General features: G+C 46.0%; 4 protein-coding genes across 5 annotated transcripts; 2 read left to right on the top strand and 2 right to left on the bottom strand.

Moving 5' to 3' along the window:
• Positions 1-106: 106 nt before the first annotated feature.
• LOC144899781 (uncharacterized) lies at positions 107-2148 on the bottom strand. The gene is made up of 4 exons (XM_078793100.1): positions 2061-2148; positions 1005-1090; positions 840-923; positions 107-385 (listed from the first exon to the last, which is right to left on the bottom strand). The coding sequence occupies exons 2-4, from the start codon at positions 1088-1090 to the stop codon at positions 238-240; spliced, it is 318 nt and encodes a 105-aa protein (XP_078649226.1). The 5' UTR covers positions 2061-2148; the 3' UTR covers positions 107-237.
• Positions 2149-3643: 1495 nt separating this feature from the next.
• On the top strand, positions 3644-14895 carry akt3b (v-akt murine thymoma viral oncogene homolog 3b). Its single transcript, XM_058074432.2, has 14 exons — positions 3644-3925; positions 6582-6957; positions 7140-7265; positions 7366-7477; positions 9060-9204; positions 9274-9405; positions 9475-9540; positions 9623-9691; positions 11060-11182; positions 11264-11392; positions 11470-11684; positions 11939-12026; positions 12816-12918; positions 12992-14895. Exons 2-14 carry the CDS (start codon positions 6912-6914, stop codon positions 13075-13077), a joined length of 1440 nt encoding a protein of 479 aa, XP_057930415.1. The 5' UTR covers positions 3644-3925; positions 6582-6911; the 3' UTR covers positions 13078-14895.
• A 970-nt stretch (positions 14896-15865) lies between these two features.
• pus10 (pseudouridine synthase 10) lies at positions 15866-19623 on the bottom strand. 2 transcript variants are annotated; one of them, XM_058074419.2, is made up of 18 exons: positions 19318-19616; positions 18878-19024; positions 18555-18770; positions 18379-18465; positions 18280-18314; positions 18098-18212; positions 17955-18016; positions 17814-17859; positions 17679-17743; positions 17523-17608; positions 17332-17457; positions 17200-17256; positions 17067-17143; positions 16947-17002; positions 16766-16883; positions 16550-16692; positions 16087-16186; positions 15866-16009 (listed from the first exon to the last, which is right to left on the bottom strand). In XM_058074419.2, the coding sequence occupies exons 2-18, from the start codon at positions 19001-19003 to the stop codon at positions 15971-15973; spliced, it is 1554 nt and encodes a 517-aa protein (XP_057930402.2). In that variant the 5' UTR covers positions 19004-19024; positions 19318-19616; the 3' UTR covers positions 15866-15970. The 2 variants fall into 2 exon arrangements, with proteins under 2 accessions (XP_057930402.2, XP_078649777.1); XM_078793651.1 differs by lacking the exons at positions 15866-16009; positions 16087-16186 and having other exon boundaries at positions 16766-16881; positions 19318-19623.
• A 65-nt stretch (positions 19624-19688) lies between these two features.
• On the top strand, positions 19689-22971 carry cct4 (chaperonin containing TCP1, subunit 4 (delta)). The gene is made up of 13 exons (XM_058074404.2): positions 19689-19988; positions 20259-20311; positions 20383-20472; positions 20541-20649; positions 20722-20986; positions 21063-21195; positions 21291-21430; positions 21511-21607; positions 21740-21850; positions 21927-22057; positions 22325-22559; positions 22637-22750; positions 22833-22971. Exons 1-13 carry the CDS (start codon positions 19871-19873, stop codon positions 22845-22847), a joined length of 1611 nt encoding a protein of 536 aa, XP_057930387.2. The 5' UTR covers positions 19689-19870; the 3' UTR covers positions 22848-22971.
• Positions 22972-23046: the final 75 nt, after the last annotated feature.

Genomic DNA, 23046 nt, shown 5'->3' with positions numbered 1-23046 from the left:
TCAGTTGTGTTGTCGTTGACTAATATTGACATTTATTTGATGATATGACACATTTAAGTGTGACAAACATACCAAAAATAAGAAATCCAGAAGGGAGAAACACGTTTTCCCACCACTGTATTTATTCGTTAGCATGTCGCCATCCTCCCTTCAGCTCAGCGTCCACAATGCTCCGCCCACTTCCTCATCCCAGTCCAACCTGACACTGAGGACAGTTCTTGCCAAAAGAGGATCATCTCACAACGTCGTCATTGAGCCAAACTGCTCCTGGTAGGTCGTCCGGGCGGGAACGTTTGGGTGGAGTCTGGTCAGAACTCGGAGGACGCGCACGTCAAAATCACCCAGGCCGCCAATCTCAGTCTTTGGACGCAGGAAGGAAGGAGCACTGGCATAAAGACAAGAAAGGACTTGATGACGTGTCGGACTTCACTTCATGCTAGCGTGTAGCTTCAGAGCTCAGTTCAAGTATTAACGTTGATATTGCAATATTTATTTTTTAAAGGGCACTTATTGTGTTTGTTTTTTCACCCTTTGTATTGAGTTGTGGACTCCTATAGAACAGCTACATGCAATAACCATCACAGAAAGCTGTCTAGATCTTCCAGAATCTGCACCTATTCCAGCTGTATTTGAGCTAGCATAACCGATTATTTCTATTTACCTGATCTCCTATGGCAACAATTGTTTTGAGGTGGGCTAGCACCATATGCGGTTTGAATGAATCGTGGATTTTCACAGTAAAGCACTTTGGGTATCTTGAAAAGCACATATAAGTCCAATCCATTATCGTTATCGGAGCTGATGCACTATAATGGAATAATCCCACCCGCAACGCTTACCCACAATCCCTTGAGTGGCTCGCGTGGACTCTGCCCAGCTGTCCGGGGTAAAGTCCATGAACATCCCTTCCCCGCCGCGTTGCTCTGAAAAAGTTTAGCATGAAAACGTAGTCGCATTGATGTTCAGGAGACAGGACGGATGGCTCATTTTGGGATTCTCCTCACATCGACGTGGTGATGCCTTTAAGATGTTTGGAGTTTTCAGATTCTCGGAACTCGTGTAGTCTCAGAGCCACACCGGGACCCGCCATCTGGGTCAGGATCAGAGAGGGTTAGGGTGCATGGAACATGTTAGACTCATCCGGAGAGACCAGATGAGACTTCTTCCAGTCAGGGTCACATTCTGGAAAATGAAAGGGCTACTTCCGTGTTTTGGAAATATGCTAGGAAGTTATTTTACAAATAGTTCAACTTTTTCTAGTAAATTTTATGACTTCATTTGAAAAATATTTACACTTTATTCTGGTGTCATTAGAAACTAATTTTTCAAAAATTTAAATTGTATTAGTTTTTTTATCCCACATATTACTCCTTTAAAGGTTTATTTTCTTTATTATTCCAACTCTTCCACTGTGCGGCCTTGTTTTGTTTGTTACTTATAATATTACCACTTTTTAAAGAATAGCGTATTTTCTTTCATATTTCAACTCAGGCTACTAAAATGACATTATTTTTCCTCATAATATTACATAAGTTTTTAAGTTTTAAGTAAGTAAGTATTACGTTTTTTCCTATTTTTTGCCCATTTAAATTTTTTTAAACTTTTTAACACATAAATATTTTTTGTATATTTCAACTCAAGCTACTATAATGACATTATTTTTCCTCATTATTTTTTGCCTATTTGAAAAAAATAAACATTTTTTTAAACTTTTTAAAAAATATACATTTTTGTATATTTCAACTCTAGGTTGCTAAAATGATATTATTTTTCCTTAAAATATTACATGTTTTTTCCCTATTTTTTGCCTATTAAAAATAACTTTTTAAAATATATGTATATATTTTGTATATTTCAACTCAAGCTACTATAAAGACAAGTATACATTACAAGTTTAATCTCATAAAATTGCAAGGTTTGTTTATCATAGAATAGCTTGATTTTATTCTGGTCAATTTACAGCAGTTTTTTTTCAATTTTCAGTTTGATACAGTACACACAATCCCCAGATGGTTTCTCTTGACATCAAGATTGTTAAAAGTTCTGGTAAAACTTCTCACCTGCGTTTTATGTGTCTTCTTCTTGTCCTGTTCTTCTCCTGCCGTCCTGTGGTCTCTGTAGGGGATAAATAGAGGCCAGAGAAACCCAACACTGCCATAAAAGAGCAAGCTGACACTAGTGTGATTTCCATGACTTCACAGGACATTGTGTTGGTTTCCGTGTGGTGCTGAACCAAAGAGTGTGGAATCTGGACTAGAGGGGACAATAAAAGGTGAATTTAAAAATTATTTTTAAATTTTATAACAATCAAATAAATAAAATAAAAACAATCACAATAAAATGTGAATTTAAAAAAATACTTTTTAATTTTATTGTTATTTTACATATAGTAGAATGAAATTGCAGCAGCTCCATTTTCAGTGCAAGACAGTATGACAGTACAAAATATAGAAATTAGAAGAATAGATCATTTACATTAAAAAAAACTAAAAACCTGGTTTGAAAATATATGGGTGTGTCAGTTTTTAAATCACTTTTCAGACAGGAGTTTTTCCTGACCCTGTGCAAAAGTCAGTGCCAGTTCATACAACATAAACACAACAGTCATGAACCACGTTTAAAGACAGAGAAGGCCGTGTAGTTACATGTTTAGCCTCAAGAGGGCACTGTTGGCAACTAAGTTGATTGGCAGCTCTCTTTTAAGCACACATTGAAGGAGTTTAATTAGAAATAATTGACCGGAAAGTGTCAAGTTGAGTTAATATGAGTCTATTATTTAAATCATATTGTTGGATTAGGAGATAAAGGCTGTAACTCATGTTTTGGTGATGTATTCCCATATATATATAGATATACACATTCACTCATACAGACATAAACATATACACAATACACATAGACACGTGTTTACACAGTATACTATATAATGAAATACTACAATTAAAAGTGTGTGATGAACTGATAAGCTAGTAAGCAACCAGACTGGCTGCAGGTTTGCCAAACAAAGACTCTATTCAAAAGGGGAGAGAGTTGGAGGGGGGCGCCGCATGGGTGCTATAGATTTTGGCAAGGCCGATGAATGAAATAATGAAGTCTGATCATGGCGACCACGTCAGGGTTCAAACGTCGTCATGAGGAAAGTTTGTCGTGAGCAAAGAGAAGAGAAGAGAACGCAGCATCGGGTAAAGTGACTTCTAGACGCATAAGACACATAAGACAGAGGCGGGGAGGGGAGACAACAAAAGGTAGGGACCAACAAAAAACCCAGGATGTCATGAGGAGAGGTGCTGCCTTCACGTTCACTCTGTAAAACCCCATTACACATACTCAGAGCGAGTTATCATGTGAATAAATGATATTAAATTACACGGATGCTGAGGTGATGTGTGTGTAAATACACCATTGTACATATACCGGCGAAATTCCCATCAGGCTTCGTGTTACTGTTTTTTGAACGTGTTTGTTGCGTAAATATCAATATTCCTAAGATCTTATAAAAAACTCATGTGTCAGTACACTGGAACTAAGTTTTGTAGTCCCGGGTTTAGAAAGAAGCACGTCTCCGCTTCCTGGTACGGCGAGAGCACACATGTCCTACAGACTATGAAGGCATCAGCAGCTTTCCCGGTCAGATCTGGCTGGTCGTGACGTCACGTGACAGCCCAGCGACTTTTGGTGGCGGAACAGAGGAGGAACATAAGCGGGTTCTGTCTGTCTGTCCGTCCGTCCGTCAGCTTCCTCTTCCTCTCCGTCTGTCCTGGACACGAACCCCACTCGCTTCGTCTTCCACACGGTCCGGACTCGGTAGCGGTGGCTATGGATCCGTACGCCCGCCGCTGTCGCCACTGAGGGACCGTTGGATGCTCCAGTGGCCGTCGAGGAGGAGGAGGAGGAGGGGGCATCCCTGTCATTCTCCCACCGTCAGGTGAGCTGTTTTTATCCGTGTGACACGAGACAAGTACCGGCTCTTTGTGTGGCCGGCTGACGGGGAGCAGACACCGGCTTCGGTGGTCTCCTTCGCGGGTGAGAGCGGAGGCTCGGGTGCTAGCTAGCTAGCTAGCTGCGGTTAGCGGGCTTCGTTGTTGGCCATTGGGATGGATGCGGCGCCGCCACCGGGATGCTGAAGCTACTCAGGGGAGGGGAGGGCGAGTCATGGCTTGGGCCGGGCTCGGTGTTGGACTACACCACTTTGGCTTGTCCCCCGGCCTTCACTCGGGACCTGGGTGTGGGTAACACCGCAGAAATGTAGCGATTTGACCGCAGAGATTAAAGCAGCATCACGCTCACTGGCACTTAGCTTTAGCAGCTAGCCGGCTAACACCAGCTAGCATCCTCCCTCCTCCAGTTAGCATCCTCCGGCCGAGCCTCGAAAGGCGCGCCCGGCCAACACCACCATCTCCCGCAGAAGGCGTCTCAAACACCGGATTGAGCCTTTAAAGGCCACTGGGTGCTTAAATGAGTCTCTGTTGGATGTTCATCGTTTTCATATAATAAAATAAAATGGAGCACGCCTAGCGGATGTTGTTATGTAACAAATAATGACACCACACGCCCTTGAAACAAAAGCTTTTAATACATTGTTTGTTTGTTTGTACCCCCGGAACACAAATGACGACCACCTAATGAGAGCCAAGCAGGGGGTGCGGGTCCCCTGGAAATCAACACCGGCTGCTCCTGTCTGCCATTGTTTTTGTTGTATTTTGCTAGCAGATCAATGTCTGCCACTGGAGGACAATTAACGCTCATCATCATCTCCATCATCATCACCATCTCAGAGACGTTAGCATAGCCTAGCATGGATCACATGGATCAGTGTGGACCAGTAAAGCGTTTATTAAACATGGCAGTTATTTAGAGGGCAACTTGCTGGTAGACGTACGTCTCCATGTACGCCGGAGCAGCCATGTTGGCGTTATTTCTCCAATCAAAGCTAAAGGTAGCGAGGTCACATGTGTAGTATGTTTATAGTATTAAGCAAGGGCTCGCCATTTAAGTTCACGTCGGCCTCAGATGCCTCCAGAAGCATCACACACACCCCCCCACCCCGTTACCATTTAGTATGTCTGTGTGCCATGGACACATCTGTCTGTTGCCATGGCGATGCTGAATTCGGAAGGAAGTTCATGACTGTAAAATGTTGACTGGGATGATGAGTTTTTTTTCAGCTTCTGCTGCTTGCATCGCCAAGCAGCCTTCGCTGGAAAACGTCACAACACGCAAACGCGGCGTTGGCGGCCCATGTGCAGCTCCGTGTTGTTAGCGTGTGAGCAGCATGTTATCGGCAAATACTTGTACTGTACTGTATACGGTATGTAGGGCCATAGGGAATTTATTTTTTCTAAATTCTGTTTGATTTTCTTTTCACTTTTTTATTTTTTATTTTTTTTTACAGAAATGTATCATCATAGATGGTGTTTTTGTGTAAAAATTCATAAAAAATTTTATTCATGCAATTTTATTATCATTGAACAATTTGGCCCAATAATTTTCAAACTTTACATTACTGCAAAATCATCATATCTGTGTTTATGGCTAAAAAAGACTGTTGCAGATGCAATATCTATTGTTTTATTAATGTACGGTATTTTTAACAACGCTTTTATTTTATTACCACTATTGGACAATATAGAAACTGCTCTTATTTTGAAGGCCGCAAGTGATTGGGTGTTGCTTAGTGAGAAAGCGAGCTGGGTACTTCCTGCAGTTGTGGCTGTCATCCTTATTTCAGGAACAAAATCAGCGGGCATCCTAAAACTCTTGGTAATATTCCCTAAAACTAGACGTGGCCGATATATTTTATGCATATTTGTATTTATATTTATGTATAAATGATAAAGGAAACAAGCCGAGTTGATTACTGCGTGCCGCGGTGGATACTGTACACAATATGAATGAAATACTATCACCAAGAGAAGTATTTACTCCACTCATCATTTTTAAACACGCACTTTAGGGAGTGCGACCAATCATCACAGCGGAGTGGGCGTGGCCAGAGGCGGGCTGTGGGTGGAATAAATTAATTGTTTTGGCAGGAAGCAGAAATCAAAGCAAATACATCTGGAATAGGTGTAGTTTCTGGAAGAACTAGACATTTTTCTGTGTGGGTTATTGTGTGTAGCTGCTCTATAGAAGACCACAACTCAATACAAAGTGTCAAAAATACAGTGATATACGCTAAGATCCATATGGCCCACACTTCCTAAAACACAACTCACACGGCCGCACTCGCATGAGTATTAGCACACAGAATTCCCAGGACATTAGCGTTAGCATCTTTCCTTTTGAGCAACATGCCGGCATAATACTGTATAAACAAAGTTTTAGCTCCACGATGTCAACATCTTATCAGAAAGTTAGCGCTATGTTAGCAACATGCTATCCCAAGCAGGAAGTGAGGAAGAAAGGAAGATGTCAGGTGAAAATGTGAAGGAGGTGATGAGGAAGCAGGACACAAGGAAAAGCAGGCAGACTTGAGGAAGGTCAAAGAAATGGAATCCCTAAAAGACACGGAGACGGAAGCAAAGAAGGAAGCGTGATGACGTGCTAAAGAAAAAACTACTGAAACTGACGTTTCCTTGTAGGCTAAGTCACCATCGCGGCATCTGACCACACAAGGAGGAGCGAAAGAAGCGAGGACACGGTCAGAAGGAAGGAAACCAGGAGGCAAAAGGAGAGGGAGAAGGAGGCATCAGGTGGGAAGACGGGGACTCCAGCAGACGTTTGAAGAGGTCAGGCCGGGCCGGAGCGGGCGGAGCCTTTCCGGAGCGTCAAGCGGTCGCACGGACTCGGCTTCAGATCTCAAACGCCAACCTCCATCACCCCCCCCCAACCCCGCCCCGCCCCCTTCCCGCCCCCCCCCGCCCCCACCCCTCCGATCATCCTGGGAGAAGCTGTGACCCGCAGACGCCACCATGAGCGACCAGAACGTGGTCAAGGAAGGCTGGGTCCAAAAACGAGGTTGGTGAATGTTACTCATACAATTCCTAATGGTATTCCGAAAGGTCCGACATCGGTGACCTCTGACCTCACCAATGGACACCCATCTTGTAACGTCACGCATGAAGATGCTTCATCATGCTAAGCCTGTCCTTGTGTCCTGCTTCGTTAACAAGGTTGCGTTACTGTCTCTTCCTGTGCAGGCGAGTACATCAAGAACTGGCGTCCTCGTTACTTCCTGCTGAAGACGGACGGCTCCTTCATCGGCTACAAGGACAAACCGCAGGACTCGGACCTAGCCTACCCGCTCAACAACTTCTCTGTAGCAAGTAAGGCTACCAAGCGTGGTTGGTGATGCCACGGCGTTCCATACAAAGGACTTCCTGTGTGACGTACGTGTGTGTTTATGTGTGTGTGTGTTCCACTCAGAATGTCAGCTGATGAAAACAGAGCGTCCCAAACCAAACACCTTCATCATCCGCTGCCTGCAGTGGACCACCGTCATCGAGAGGACCTTCCACGTGGACACGCCCGATGAAAGGTCAGCCTTCATCACGCTCCTGTGTCCAATGCTTTATTTTTACACTTATTGTGGGGTGGGGGGGGGGCAGTGTTTTAAACCTGCCTTCTGGACAAAACATGCACAGGTGTCCAAAGTGTGGTGCAGGGGCCACGTGCAGTAAACAAAATAACAGCAAATGTCGGAAAAATTGGGTATTTTTTATTAAAAAGTGTTACATTTTTAAATCATAACGATCAAAGGAACACTGGACAGCGCCGACGCAAACACGTTGACGAGAACAACAGTCAGCGAAATACATTTTATAACGTACCCCACAGTTTTTTTTGACTCGGTTAAACAAAAACGTTTGTTTGTCCAGTCATGATGTGCTATATATATCACTATATTGACACTTACTACGGTACCCATTATGGCATTGGATGCTCATATCACCGAGTACTTCGGTACGTGAATAAAAATTTAAAAAAATTAATTCATTCATTTTCTACCGCTTTTTCCTCACAAGGGTCACGGGGGGTAAATAAAAAAAAAACTAAAAAAAAAAATTTAAACTATATTAGGAAAGCAGGAAGTGAACAAATGTAACTGTTACTGATTGTAAAAGTACCAGATGGAGGGGTAGGAACCAGTCATGATGTGCTATATATATCACTATATTGACACTTACTATGGTACCCATTATGGCATTGGATGCTCATATCACCGAGTACTTCGGTACGTGAATAAAAATTTAAAAAAATTAATTCATTCATTTTCTACCGCTTTTTCCTCACAAGGGTCACGGGGGGTAAAAAAAAATAAATAAATAAATAAATTAATTAAACTATATTAGGAAAGCAGGAAGTGAACAAATGTAACTGTTACTGATTGTAAAAGTACCAGATGGAGGGGTAGGAACCAGTCATGATGTGCTATATATATCACTATATTGACACTTACTATGGTACCCATTATGGCATTGGATGCTCATATTACCGAGTACTTCGGTACGTGACAAAAAATACAAAATTAAAAAAATTAATATAAAAATTAAAAAAATAAATTAAAAAAAAATACATTATATTAGGAAAGTAGGAAGTGAACAAATGTAACCAGATGGAGGGGTAGGATTATATAATAATAATAAGGATAATAAGCATAAGGATAAGAATAATGAGTATATAATAAGGATAATAAGCTTTGCTTCTTCCTACTCCTTTTGGACATGTGGAACTGGGAACTGATTATGGGATGCATTCAATTGTAATCTGATGCATGTTCAAATGAAATTAAACCATTACCATATTTTTTCTCGTGAGTTTTAGCGCCCTACTTGGGCGTGTTGGTTCTATAGCTGAAGAAAGTGTTGAGTCATTTGAAGTGATGCCATGTGAAAACATAACATTGAATAAGCAGAAATTGACACACAATTTTGAGTATTTCCAGATTATTTGTCCATTTTCTTGGTGAATATTCAGCCAATAAGGAAAGCGACACCCATTCATAATCAGAAATGTACCATGGGGTCCATGTTGACGTTCATGATGACGTTTTGTTTATGCTAATTGAATTGAAGTACTCCATTTGTTGTCCTGGTTGGACGTTCCCGTCGCTTTGGCAGGGACGAGTGGGCGGAGGCCATCCAGATGGTGGCGGAGTCTCTGGCCAAGCAGGAGGAGGAGGGCATCCTGAGCAGCCCCACTTCCCAGATTGAGAACGTCAACGAGGAAGAGATGGACACCTCCATCAGCCACTACAAACGAAAGGTGTTCTTTTGATGCACTTTTAGATGTGAAGGACTATTTTTAAGCCTTGGCTCCTCTCCTCCTGCGCAGACGATGAACGACTTTGACTATCTGAAGCTTCTGGGCAAAGGAACTTTTGGTAAAGTCATTCTGGTGCGAGAGAAGGCCAGCGGCACTTACTACGCCATGAAGATCCTCAAGAAGGAAGTCATCATAGCCAAGGTAGAAGAGAGTTTAAGTTCCCGAGTTCTTCTCCCTTTTCTTCACGTGGTCGTTTCTGCTTTGTGACAGGATGAAGTCGCTCACACGCTGACAGAAAGTCGGGTACTAAAAAACACGCGGCATCCGTTCCTGACTGTGAGTGCGACGAGGACACGTACGTAGAGTTCCGTGACGGAGACCGGCGCTCATCACGTCTTTGTGTTTGTGTTTGATGCAGTCCCTCAAGTATTCCTTCCAGACCAAGGACCGCCTCTGCTTCGTCATGGAGTACGTCAATGGAGGAGAGGTGAGAACGGGAAAATGCAACCGTTTCGTCTTTATATGCGGATGAATGTTTGGTAGTGGTAGGAAAAATGGCGGAGGGGCAAATTGGCAGCCGTCAAACGTTGTTTTTATGCAGACGGAGGAGGTAGCGAGTACTCCTGAACTTGGAACACCGGTAGGAATGACATTCCCTTTCAACTGCAAAGGACCGATCAACCTCCATTTAAATAGTTTACCCAATTTGTGGTCCATGAAACAGGCCTTTTTAATAATAATAATAATAATAATAATAATAATAATAATAATAATAATAATAATAATAATAATAATAATAATACATCCAGTCATTAAAAAATGATTAGAATAACAAAGAGTTAAATTTATAAACCAGCACGCCCGCAACCCGAGTGAGGATTTCCGGCATAGAAAGTGGATGGATGAACAAACAAAACAAATAAAATTGTAATTTTTGATAATTTTGGGGGAAACTATTCAAATGATACGGGAATAAAGCAAAATATTATGACAATAAAGTAATAATTATTTGTAATATTATGACAAAATTAATGTTATTTTAGTAGCCAAGAGTTGGAATATTAAAGAAAATGAACTTTTAAAAGTAGTAATATGTGGGACAAAAAATAAATACAATTTTAATTTTTGAAAATTAGGTTAAAATGACACAAGAATAAAGTGTAAATATTTTTATGTGACTGGTAATTGGCTGTAATTTGCCAAGACAGCACCCCCCCGACCCTCGTGAGGATAAGCGGTAGAAAATGAATGAATGATGTTTTGTTGTTTTCAAATTTGGAGTGGTCAGACCGGAGCAGGAGGGGATAGAAAAGAAGAAAAAAGAAAACAAAGGGGGGAGTGCATTTTTAGACAAAATGTCTAAACAACGATGCCGCAAAGATGCTACTCCGGTTTCCTCCCACATTCCATGTGAATGTGAGTGTGAATGGTTGTTTGTCTATATGTGCCCTGTGATTGGCTGACCACCTCTTGCTGGGCTAGGCCCCAGCTCCTATCCGGGCTCCTCCCTCGTGAGGATAAGCGTTAGAAAATGAATGAATGATGTTTTGTTGTTTTGCAAATTTGGAGTGGTCAGACCGGAGCAGGAGGGGATAGAAAAGAAGAAAAAAAAACAATTTAGACAAAATGTCTAAACAACGATGCCACAACGATGCTACTCCGGTTTCCTCCCACATTCAATGTGAATGTGAGTGTGAATGGTTGTTTGTCTATATGTGCCCTGTGATTGGCTGACCACCTCTTGCTGGGATAGGCTCCAGCTCCTATCCGGGGCTCCTCCCTCGTGAGGATAAGCGTTAGAAAATGGTGGAATGAAAGTTTGCGTTTGTCATGGAAGAATGATTTTTCCTTGCAGTTGTTTTTCCACCTGTCAAGAGAACGTGTCTTTTCCGAGGACCGCACGCGCTTCTACGGCGCCGAGATCGTCTCCGCCTTGGACTATTTGCATTCCGCAAAGATCGTCTACCGTGACCTCAAGGTAGGACCAACAATTGTTGGTGGCGCCCGTGGTGGCGCCCGTGTTTTTACAAGCGTGTGATGTTGTCGTCGCGGCGAGCAGCTGGAGAACCTGATGTTGGACAAAGACGGACACATCAAGATCACAGACTTCGGCCTGTGTAAAGAAGGCATCACGGACACGGCCACCATGAAGACCTTCTGCGGAACGCCGGAGTACTTGGCGCCCGAGGTCAGAGCACACTTTAGGACGACGCCTTGAGCGTTCCAAGTCGAGCGTCGAGCCTCACCTGTGTTGTCCGTCGGCAGGTGCTGGAGGACAACGATTACGGGCGGGCGGTGGACTGGTGGGGTTTAGGCGTGGTCACGTACGAGATGATGTGCGGTCGCCTGCCCTTCTACAACCAGGACCACGAGAAGCTCTTTGAGCTCATCCTCATGGAGGAGATCAAGTTCCCGCGCACGCTGTCGGCCGACGCCAAGTCGCTGCTGTCGGGTCTGCTCATCAAGGACCCCAACAAGCGGTACGAGTGCAGGAGTCAGCTAGCGTGTTGGCAGTGATGTCATCAGTTTAAACGAAACACCAAAGAAAGAAGAAGAACACGTCGTCATGATGCTTTGTGCTGGTGGGGGGGGGCGGGACTTGAAAGAGCGAACTCATTCACCTGAGCTGGTTATTTTAAGAACAGTCACACATGGACTTTCTGCGTCCTTGACAAGAGATGCTTTCATGTCTCGCCGCCTCATCTTCATCCTCCTCTTCTTCTGTGACTGGCAGGCTGGGCGGAGGACCGGATGACGCCAAGGAGATCATGCGACACAGTTTTTTTGGCACCGTCGACTGGCAGGACGTCTACGACAAGAAGGTGAGACGCCGCTTCTCTTCGCTAGCTTAACGTCATTCGCTTAACATGTGGGCGGAGCCACGCTTGTGTGGGTGGGATGGATCCATCGTTAGGGTTAGGGTTCACACTCTCGCCCGAAGACAGCTGGGATAGGCTCCAGCTCGACTCCTTGTGAGGAATAAGCGGTAGAAAATGAATGAGATCTCCTCCTATTTTGTGTGGAAGTGGTAACGTTTTGGCTTATTTTGTCTTTCCCCCACCCTCAGCCATCTCTGTGTGGCGTTTGCATGTTCTCCCCGTGCATGCGTGGGTGTTCTCCAGGTACTCCGGTTTCCTCCCACATTCCAAAAAAACATGCTAGGTTAATTAGCCACTCCAAATTGTCCATAGGTATGAATGTGAGTGTGAATGGTTGTTTGACTATATGTGCCCTGTGATTGGCTGGCCACCAGTCCAGGGTGGACCCCGCCTCTCGCCCCAAGACAGCTGGGATAGGCTCCAGCAACCCCGAGACCCACGTGAGGATAAGCCGTAGAAAATGAATGAATGAGTTCTCCTCCTATTTTGTGTGGAAGTGGTAACTTTTTGGCTTATTTTGTCTTTCCCCCACCCTCGGCCATCTCTGTGTGGCGTTTGCATGTTCTCCCCGTGCATGCGTGGGTTTTCTCCGGGTACTCCGGTTTCCTCCCACTGGCGTGGACCCCGCCTCTCGCCCGAAGACAGCTGGGATAGGCTCCAGCCCGACTCCTCGTGAGGATAAGCGGTATAAAATTTCCTTGCACGCTAAAACATTCCCTCATTCTCTTCCAGATGGTCCCGCCCTTCCAACCGCAGGTCTCGTCAGAGACGGACACGCGCTACTTTGACGAGGAGTTCACCGCACAGACCATCACCATCACTCCGCCGGAAAAATGTGAGCCCGCCTCTACAACAACGCGTTGTTGCTTTTCCCGTTTCTGACGGCCAACGCTGTATGTTTTTTCCAGATGACGAGGACGGCATGGACGCGGCCGACAACGAGCGAAGGCCTCATTTCCCGCAGTTCTCCTACTCGGCCAGCGGGCGGGAGTGAACGCAACCCCTACACACACACATACACACACATACACACCTCCCTAACCCCACCTCACCCAGCGTCGTCCCCAGTTGGCGGCCATTTTGAGGAAAACACGTAGCCATTTTAGGAAAAACAAATACCAGTCTCTCCTCTTTGATGTCTTTTTGGGGACTTTAAAAGAGGTTTTTGCACAGTGGGCGTGCGTCCACACTAAAGATGAGTCTGCGACATTTTTCTGCGGAAGGCAATGTTTCTCATATTTATTTTTCTCTCCGTCAGTCAGTATTACGTTCACGTTCACGTCCACTTCCTGTTTGTCGTGACCGTCCTTTGTTTTCTTTTGCACTTGCTTTTGGAAGAGCCGCTTTTGGGGAACAAACGACCAAAAAATGTTGCCTTACGTGTGAAGACGTTTCCTATCATCGCCACAGGGTCACAGGGTCGCCACTTTAGTCTTTTTCTGCTTTCCAGATTGGGTGGGGGTCGGGGGGGTCATCGGGGTGGGCTTTGTTAAGAATCCGTGCATGGCTTGTGGCTCACCCAAAGGAAAAAAAAAAAAAAAAACTTTCTTTCTCATCCGGTTGCCATGGCATTCCCAAACATTCCCAAAAACATTCCCTGTCATTGTCGCGGCGTTCTGACTTGTCGACCTCTTCTTGTCGTTCTCGGAACGCGACACACACACTGCCAGAAGGCGCGGAAAAACGAAACTGCCACAGCATCGTCCTCATCCTCGTTTCCTTGCCGGATGTCTGTTGGCCTCGTGTACGTCTCACACACACACACACACACACACACACACTTCCTCTGAAGTCGTCGCTTTTCCACGGTCGTGACTGACATGAATGCACTCGGTCAGCAAGCGAGAGCAATGTTTGATCGGATTTGATTGACGGCTACGCTAAAGTGTGGGCAATTCAGAGCATGTCAGTGAAAGAAATGGAAAGTTGCATGTGTCGCCCTCTTGTGGCGCAGAGCGGAAGTGTAGTGTCGCTTCACATGCTTGCCGATGGGTTAAGTTTGTCGTTTTCGTTGCCTCTTAGGGAAAGTGACTGTTTTGGATGTAAATCATTCCCAGTATGAACATGGACTGTAACAACGCTTCCAAACACGCCAGGAGACGCACTGAGGAGTCTTGTGTACATATTTATGCAATACGCAGTCATTTTGTGTGTGTGTGGGGGGGGGTGTTTGGGTCTCCGCGACGGGAATGTCTACGTTGAAATTCCATGTGTGCGCTCAAAAAAGACTTTCAGACCTTCGTGGCATCGTTTTTCTACTCGGCGTCGTCCAACGGAGGCTGTTGCCGTGGAGACAGACGGCAAGCCCCTCCCTCGTTCCTTCCTCTGTTGCCATGGTTCCCGCTCGCGACTCCACGTTTGTGTGAGCGTCACGCACCGTCACCTTTCTTTGTTCACTGTAAGGAAAATGAAACGGAAATCTTAAAAAGCGGGGACTTTTTTTTTTTTTAGTTTTTTTTATCGTCCTCGCTGGCTCCACCCCCTGTTCTTCTTCTCTTCCTCCTTTTTAGGCAGTGTTAACGCGTACCTTGTTGAGCTGGAAAAAAAAAAAGAGGCTGGAGGATGATGATGGATGCATTAACTGAAGTCTCTTTTTATTCTGTTTTTTTTTTTTTTGTTCTGTTCTGGATTGTTTGCTTGTTTGTTTTCTTACAAAAAAGATTAGGGCAAGATCCTTTGCTGTGCTAGTATTTATTTTCAATTAAATTAAAACAAATACATTTAAGGGTTTCTGCTCTATTGAGTCTTATTTCACTTCCAATTTCAGCTTTTATTTGATTGCTTCCTGTGCAAGTGAGGACATCCGGTAGGAGTTGCGTGTTTTTTGCGCCCTCTCATGGCTACATTGGTGTATTGCATGTTTATGTCCCATTTCGGCATTCATTCATTCATTTATTCCTTTTTTACCGCTTTTCCTCACGAGGGTCGTGAGGGGTGCTGGAGCCTATCCCAGCTGTTTGAGTGAAAGGCGGGGTCCACCCCTGGCCAGCCAATCACAGGTCACTTATAGACAAACAACCATTCACACTCACATTCATACCTATGGACAATTTGGAGTTGGTTTTTTGGAATATCGAAGGAAACCGTAGTACCTGGAGAAAACCCACGCATGCACGGGGAGAACATGCAAACTTCAGGCGAGCCAGCCAATCATAGGGCACATTAAGATCCACACCCAGAGATGGTTCAATTCCCCATTTGAGCTCAAACTACCAATTTACTCGTACTTTCATTCTATGTTTATATTAGTATATTTCCACAGCATTTCAGTCCAGCTTCAACTTCCAAACGACTTGTTTTTCATTCAAAATTTCAATTTTTGTGCCTTTTCAAAGCTATCCCAGCTGTCTTAGGGCGAGAGACGGGGTACACCCTGGACTGGTGGCCAGCCAATCACAGGGCACATATAGACAAACAACCATTCACACTCACATTCATACCTATGGACAATTTGGAGTGGCTAATTAACCTAGCATGTTTTTGGAATGTGGGAGGAAACCGGAGTACCCGGAGAAAACCCATGCGTGCACGGGGAGAACATGCAAACTCCGCACAGAGATACCCGAGGGTGGAATTGAACCCGGGTCTCCTAGCTGTGAGGTCTGCATATTGTGTTTCATATCTCAAACTCCGGTTTTGACGGGTTTGCGTGGGGAAAAAAATGTAAATGTATGTACGGGCTTCTGAGAAAACATCCACACCCCAACATCTAGCCCCGCCCCTAAAACCCTGACCCCGGAACTGGGTCATTTTATCAATGAAAGATGATTTTGTGTTCCATGTTGCCATGGAGATATTTTATTTTGCATTAAACTGAGGACTTCTTAAACAAAAACTCCAGGCAGTTGGACCCATGTGGACTATGTCGCTGTGGTCTGGGTCTGCGTTCAGTCTGGCAGGGCTGGAGGCCAGTCCACGTCCACAGACTGAGTAAGAAACCAGAAGACACATTTGTGAAGTTGCCTACGGACAAAAAAGTCAAAGTGTTGATCAAGCGTCTGACCTCCACGTCCAATTCCAAGATGTCCGTGTCCGTCTGGAGGAGCTGACACAGGTTGGGTTTGGTGCGTCCGAAGTCTCCGTGGACGAACTCCTTGATGTATCTGTTCAGGGCGGCGTTGAGGAGGCAACGTGTACGTGGTCTACAAACCTTTGGACTCGCGGGCCACATTGGGTTCAAATAAATTAACGGAGGGGCCGTCCAAACAGAACAACATACTTGCTCACGGTGCAACAAAACGAAAAAAAAATCCACAACAATGCTTCATGTAAGTCAGCGACTAAAAACTACGGGCTAAACACAACACGTAACTTAAAACTGTTATTCTCAAATGCCCGCAAGGCATGCTGGGTAGTCCAATAAAAATATTAAGATTAAGATACTTGGTGGTATTGATGTGGCCCGTGAGCCGCAATTTTACCCACCCATGGTCTACACCGAAGACAAGTAGGCGGAGTCAGGATACGTGCCGGCCTGCGTCTTCAGGCTCAGGTGGAAGTGATGCGCGTCCAGGAAGCGGGTGCTCATGCTGTGGATGACTCGCTGCCGAACCGCCAGCGTGCGGCGGTGCAGGACCCTTAGAGGCGTCTTCTGGTCCAGAGACAGATCCTGGCAGAATACAGGAAGACGGGTTACGTGATGGAACACGCGGCGGTCTTCACGTTGGTCACCAATCGGAAACCTTGATGTCATCCATGAAGATGATGTCATCCGGTCGGATGGACTTGCGTGTCCACACCAGTGCTCTGTACGACTTGGTCTTCTCCTCCTCGCCCTCCTTCATCCGACTCATGGCGTCTCTACGGCCACACATGACATGAGTCCAACACCGAGTCCAACACCCAGGAAGACCTTCTTCCTACCTGCTGACCATCTGAAAATCTCGCACACGGATCTTCTCAGAAGACGCATTGATGCTCTGAAAAACATGTCCTCTTTGTCACCATGACGACATCACAAAGTGGACCAGACTGGAGCGCTACCTCCTGTACTTTCTTCATGTGGTCTGGGCTCAGTCGGCTCCTGTGAGGGTTCAGCAGCTCCACAGCGAAGGGACGACCTGGAAGTGGACAAAGTGATCATGACATCACGGAAACTCCTCAGCAGGACTTGTACCGTTTCCCAGCGTTCGCACGTCCACATCTTCCCTTCCCGACGAGGAGAAATTAAATCCTAAAACCAAAACCAAAACCAGGATCATTGAGCGAAGTTCTCCCGGCGAAGACGTCGCTTGTAGTGAAATTTCACCGTCCGCTCTGAAGGCGTCGAGTACGGGCGCGGCGATCAGCTCCTCCACCGACGACTCCATCCTGCGCTCGCCGTCGATGAGCCACGGCGTCTGCGGCAAACTGCGACAGAACTTGTTGTACCGCCCTGAGGAACGCCACATGGGAAACCACATTACAGCTGAACCGCCAGGCAGGTTCCGAAAACCGTACCTGCCACAAAGACGGACACGTGGACACAATGGACGTCCTGCGGCGTGCAGATGCTACTCGGCCTTGATGGCGGACACGGTGAGTGTCTGAGAAGAAAGTTTCGAGATTTTTTTTTTTCCGGTTCAAATCTCGATTTGGAAACTTGACGAGACTCACGTAAGGAATTTGGCGTCTGCTATCTTCTCCAGCGCTTTGACCACCGCCATCCTGGTGAACACGGACTGCACAGACACGCCGTTTAAATCAACACTGTATGCTTTTACTTTGAAAATATCGATCGTTTGTCGTCACCTGTTTGTTCTTGGTGGGTTTGAAGCAGTCTGGACAGGTTGCCGCACTGGAAAAAAAAATATATATAAAATTAAATTTTTTAAATCATCAGAGCTACACAGCGTATCACCATGACAACGGTGAACTCAACGGCGAACTCACAGGAAGTGGCAGTCCCTGTCCGTTTCTGAGTGACTGAAACCCACGCTGACCTCCAACGCACTCTGACCACCAAACAACAAAAAAACTCAGCCGAGTTACGCTGGAAATGTCGTTACCGAATACGGACACCAGACTTCGCCTACCTTAGTTACCACGGCAACACCCCCCAGCTCTTTGCCAAGCAAGTCCTGCATGACCCACTTGAAGGCCTCTTTCACCTGGATGACGTCATCCTTGGACAGTAAGCCGCACTTGGCTCTGACGGGTCACATGACACATGTCACATGTTCATTCATGTTTACGTTTGTGACGTGCGCGTCCTTACCTCACTTGTTCTTTCACGTGCAGCCAACAGGAATGCTGCAGAGTTAGGAAAGGAATACATAAAAATTTCAAAATAAAACACACACGTGCACATGCTCACCTCACGCACACACAACTGAGCAGGAAGTGAGATGGACAGAACCAAAGTGTCCAACTCGTAGCCTTGCTTCTTCACCGCATCCGCAATCTGCATCAACACAACAAGCAGGACTCCATGTTTGTAGTTTTTTTTTTTTTTACAGTCTTTCACACAGTTTTTTTTGGACGTGGTCTCACCCTGGTGGCCTGGGTGACGTCACACAGGTGTTGCAGGACGCCCAAACACAGCACGCACACGTCTGCCTCCTCCGCAACTTCCACTTTAGCTCTTTTATAAGCTGGTTCTTCCGACAATGCGGCATTGTGGGAATTGTTGTTTTCCTCCATTGCTGTTGCTTCATTACTTTTGTCTTCTGTGTTGTTGATAAAAGCTTGAAGCTGCCTGAGTGTTTCCTGTGGGGGAGCAACGGCACACAATGGATCAGGACCAGGACCAGGACCAGGACCAGGACCAGGACCAGGATCAGGGTGACTTTTAATCACCTGTTGCAGGTACGTACCTGGCAGGGTTGCTTGTAAGGAGCCTGGACGCTGACGCAGCAGAATCTGAGCACGCAGCGAGCGCAGCAGCCGGCCGCCAGCATCTTCTTAATGATGACCTTGTCCTTGTCCTTCAGAGGCAGCATCGCTTCACCGTGCGCTGCAGTCTACAACATGAGTACAGAAATCATCATTAGTAGTACTAGTGGTACTTGAAGCACTTTAAGGAGGCTGACTAGCAGAGTTAAAATAGTACTTTCAGTGTACATACTACGTCATTCTCGTACCTCAATTGAATGCAACGAATGAACCATAATTTATTTTTGTCATATGGTCACCAAAAGTACATATGACGCAGACAAGGCATACTGGACTGCTAGCTTATTAGCTTTATGTTATTGTATGTGTTTATGTCTATTATTATCTGAAAGCACGTATGGCTACACTATAGCTAACTCACATTTACGACCACGAATCACCAGCAAAGTTTGCCAAAATGGACGGTGAACAACGAGGAAAGTGAACAAATAATACAACTATCCGGTAGGACATTCACAAAAAAAAATACTAAGTAAAGTTGTTTGCTAACATTCCAATCCAAACCATATTCCTCGCGTTTTCACATCGAGCAGGCAAAGTTAATCGAACCACAACATCTTGCTTTAAATTCAGAGCTACTGTGTCGCTCTAAAAGATAAATATGATATAAAATGTAGCAATTGTTTAATATATATGTGTTTTAATAAGATTAAACATAAAATATATGTTTTAGAGTGTGTTTTTAAAAAAAGTTCTATAAATCAGGTGCTCTGCGAGTACTGTCTGTTTACGTCATCTCTCTGCGACCTCTTCTCTGCTCCTCCCGGCGGCTCTGGAAGCTTCTGAAGGGGGGACGGGTGGATATAACATAATCCACCTTCATCCTAAATCAAGGATTCTTATTTCATCTCCAGAACACATCAGTCCCGTTCTGAGGTTTTCCCCGGACACTTTGCATCGATTATAAAATCGTGATGCCAGAAGCGATGGCCGTACCAAAGGCTTCAAACGGAGGCAAAAACAAAGGAGGGGCGTATGTGGACCGAGACAAGCCGGCCCAGATTCGATTCAGTAACATTTCTGCTGCCAAAGGTAATTAAAACCAACGCAATTAAGAAACGATACAAGACGAAGTCATCTTTGGTAAATTGGACTGGGCATGAGACCGTTACATGTGTCAATCAAATGTTACTAGTTAATAAGCAATGTTGAAATATTGAACAATTGAAAATGGCTTTCGCTCTTTTTGAATCGTTTTAAATGCCGAATTGATCAGTGACTCATCAGTTTCGTCCCCTTCCATAGTTAAATTGGGAATTGTTACTTTCTAATAGTCCTACTGTGTTGTTTATTAATTGACAGCTGTCGCTGATGCCATCAGAACCAGTCTGGGGCCCAAAGGAATGGACAAGATGGTCAGTGAATGCACCACAGCATCATTTTAGATTGACCACGCCTGCCTCATCAGAGTATCTCGTTGTTTCAGATCCAGGATGAGAAAGGTGATGTGACCATCACCAACGACGGTGCCACCATCTTGAAGCAGATGCAGGTGCTCCACCCTGCCGCCAAGATGGTACGATCTCGCCAAACGTGACGTCTGTGTTAAATGTCGGCGTGCTCACAGCCGTGTTGTGTTTTCAGCTGGTGGAGCTGTCCAAAGCTCAGGACATTGAGGCGGGTGATGGCACCACCTCTGTTGTGGTGATTGCGGGTGCCCTTCTTGATGCCTGTTCCAAACTGCTCCAGAAAGGTTTGTGTTATTATCATATCACACTGAGCGATGTATGACAATGTTTGAAAAATATCTGACTCCTTCCAATAGGCATCCACCCCACCATCATCTCGGAGTCGTTCCAGAAGGCGGTGGATAAAGGTGTGGAGGTTCTGACAAGCATGAGCCGGCCCGTGGACCTGAGCGACCGCGAGACGCTTCTCAACAGCGCCACCACGTCGCTGTGCTCCAAGGTGGTGTCGCAGTACTCCAGCTTGCTGGCCCCCATGAGCGTGGACGCCGTCATGCGGGTCATCGACCCTGCCACCGCCACCAGCGTGGACCTGCAGGATATCAAAGTCATCAAGAAGCTCGGGTGAGGGCGGATGTCCCGATCCAAGATGATGCCACATGAGTGGTAGACTCATTCATTGTGTGGGGGGGTGTTTCAGGGGGACCATCGACGACTGCCAACTGGTGGACGGGCTGGTGCTGACCCAGAAGGTGGCCAGCGCTGGTGTGAGCCGAGTGGAGAAGGCCAAGATCGGCCTCATCCAGTTCTGTTTGTCTCCTCCCAAAACTGATGTGAGACATTTTTCATCCTTTCATTCAAAACCACGTCACCACTCTGTTGTATTAAAATATGACAAACAATAATTTCCAATACGTTTGGCGTTCAGATGGACAACCAGATTGTGGTGTCGGACTACGCTCAGATGGACCGCGTGCTTCGGGAGGAGCGCGCTTACATCCTCAACATGGTCAAGCAGATCAAGAAGGCCGGCTGCAACGTGCTGCTCATCCAGAAGTCCATCCTCCGGTAGGAAACGGCCGCCATTGCACGCCCATGGGGGCACTTTGCCGTGCTAATGACGCCCCCTCACCCCCCCGCCGCCATAGGGACGCCCTGAGCGACCTCGCCCTGCACTTTCTCAACAAAATGAAGATAATGGTGGTGAAAGACATTGAGAGGGAAGACATCGAGTTCATTTGCAAGGTGAGTGTGTCACATGACATGTGACATGATTTTATGATTATGATCCACACCCGCCATGTCCTGATGGAAAATATGAGGAAAATAAATAGTAAAATAGAATATTATTCTTCACAATGAAATGTTGTGTCTCAGACCATCGGCACCAAACCCATCGCCCACATCGACCACTTCACTCCCGAGATGCTTGGCGGCGCCGAAATGGCCGAGGAGGTCAATTTGGACGGCTCGGGCAAGCTGATTAAGGTGGGTTGGCGTTAAAAATGTATGCCGTCCCGCCGCCGCAAAACTGTTTTTTTTTTTTTTTTTTCGCTTGTCTTAGATCACGGGCTGCACCAATCCCGGGAAGACGGTGAGCATCGTGGTCAGGGGCTCCAACAAGCTGGTGATCGAGGAGGCGGAGCGATCCATCCACGATGCGCTCTGCGTCATCCGCTGTCTGGTCAAGAAAAGGTGGGTGGCGAGGTCAGGTGGCCACGCCCTCCTTCAAAGGCGCTCCAGCACTTGTCATCCTGCTGGGGCGTAACAAACGGAGGAACATCAATGTTGGGTGCTCTTTTTATGGTTTGCTTGGTTGTCATGGCAACTTGGCGAGGGAGGGCATTCGCACATGTATATTATAAAGATGGCTGCTAACTGAAGTCATATATTTACCTCATTCCATTTGGTGCTGCATTCATGCGCTGTCGTAAAGAATCAACAATGTCTCCCTCCTTAAAGGGCCCTCATCGCTGGCGGCGGCGCCCCTGAGATTGAGCTCGCCGTGCGTCTCGCCGAGTATTCACGCACGCTAGGCGGCATGGAAGCGTACTGTGTGAGAGCGTACGCCGACGCGCTGGAAGTCATCCCTTCCACGCTGGCCGAGAACGCTGGCTTGAACCCCATCTGCACCGTGACGGAGCTCCGAAACAGGCACGCTCAGGGGGACAAGATGGCAGGCATCAACGTGCGCAAGGTAGGTTGCACACACACACACACACGCGCCATATTGTCTTCCCGGATCGTTGTGTTGCAACTATCTGTGTCTGACAGGGCGGCATCTCCAACATCCTGGAGGAGCTGGTGGTGCAGCCATTACTGGTCTCCATCAGCGCCCTCACCTTGGCCACGGAGACGGTCCGCAGCATCCTCAAGATTGACGATGTGGTACGACGCCTCGTTTCAAACTAAGCCCAACGTTCAACATTTTGTTGTCTCTTGACTTTATTTCATGTCTTTGCGATCGCAGGTGAACACACGATAAGTTTGATGCCGGCCCATGGAGTCGCTTGGCGAAGGGTCCAGCAACTCGCCGATGATCATCTCCCAGTGTTGATGATGTCCTTGTTAGGTTGCATAAGTTAATAAAATCATTTTTTGACACCCAAGCAGCGCCTGTTTGATTCCTTTAAGTCCAAAGCTGGTTATTAGCCATTATCTGAATGCTTTACATTCACTTTTGA

The sequence above is a fragment of the Doryrhamphus excisus genome, linkage group LG9 (assembly GCF_037039965.1).
Source record: "Doryrhamphus excisus strain RoL-2023G ecotype Guam linkage group LG9, RoL_Dexc_Guam_v1.1, whole genome shotgun sequence".
Lineage (NCBI taxonomy): Eukaryota > Metazoa > Chordata > Actinopteri > Syngnathiformes > Syngnathidae > Doryrhamphus > Doryrhamphus excisus.
The sequence above is the reverse complement of the archived record's forward strand: the minus strand, read 5'-3'. Positions and strand labels throughout refer to the sequence as shown.

Excerpts from the sequence above, each read along its gene's own strand:
- LOC144899781 (XM_078793100.1), bottom strand. The coding sequence starts at position 1,090 with ATGGCGGGTCCCGGTGTGGCTCTGAGACTACACGAGTTCCGAGAATCT. Across the intron at positions 924-1,004 it reads AAAGGCATCACCACGTCGAT|AGCAACGCGGCGGGGAAGGG; the intron begins GTGAGGAGAATC and ends AAACTTTTTCAG. Across the intron at positions 386-839 it reads AGCCACTCAAGGGATTGTGG|TGCTCCTTCCTTCCTGCGTC; the intron begins GTAAGCGTTGCG and ends TCTTTATGCCAG.
- akt3b (XM_058074432.2), top strand. The coding sequence starts at position 6,912 with ATGAGCGACCAGAACGTGGTCAAGGAAGGCTGGGTCCAAAAACGAG. Across the intron at positions 12,027-12,815 it reads AGGACGTCTACGACAAGAAG|ATGGTCCCGCCCTTCCAACC; the intron begins GTGAGACGCCGC and ends ATTCTCTTCCAG. Across the intron at positions 12,919-12,991 it reads CATCACTCCGCCGGAAAAAT|ATGACGAGGACGGCATGGAC; the intron begins GTGAGCCCGCCT and ends TGTTTTTTCCAG.
- pus10 (XM_058074419.2), bottom strand. The coding sequence starts at position 19,003 with ATGCTGCCTCTGAAGGACAAGGACAAGGTCATCATTAAGAAGATGCTG. Across the intron at positions 18,213-18,279 it reads CACGTGAAAGAACAAGTGAG|AGCCAAGTGCGGCTTACTGT; the intron begins GTAAGGACGCGC and ends GTGACCCGTCAG. Across the intron at positions 17,458-17,522 it reads CGTGTCCGTCTTTGTGGCAG|GGCGGTACAACAAGTTCTGT; the intron begins GTACGGTTTTCG and ends GGCGTTCCTCAG.
- cct4 (XM_058074404.2), top strand. The coding sequence starts at position 19,871 with ATGCCAGAAGCGATGGCCGTACCAAAGGCTTCAAACGGAGGCAAAAAC. Across the intron at positions 21,196-21,290 it reads TGTCTCCTCCCAAAACTGAT|ATGGACAACCAGATTGTGGT; the intron begins GTGAGACATTTT and ends TTTGGCGTTCAG. Across the intron at positions 22,058-22,324 it reads CGCTGTCTGGTCAAGAAAAG|GGCCCTCATCGCTGGCGGCG; the intron begins GTGGGTGGCGAG and ends CCCTCCTTAAAG.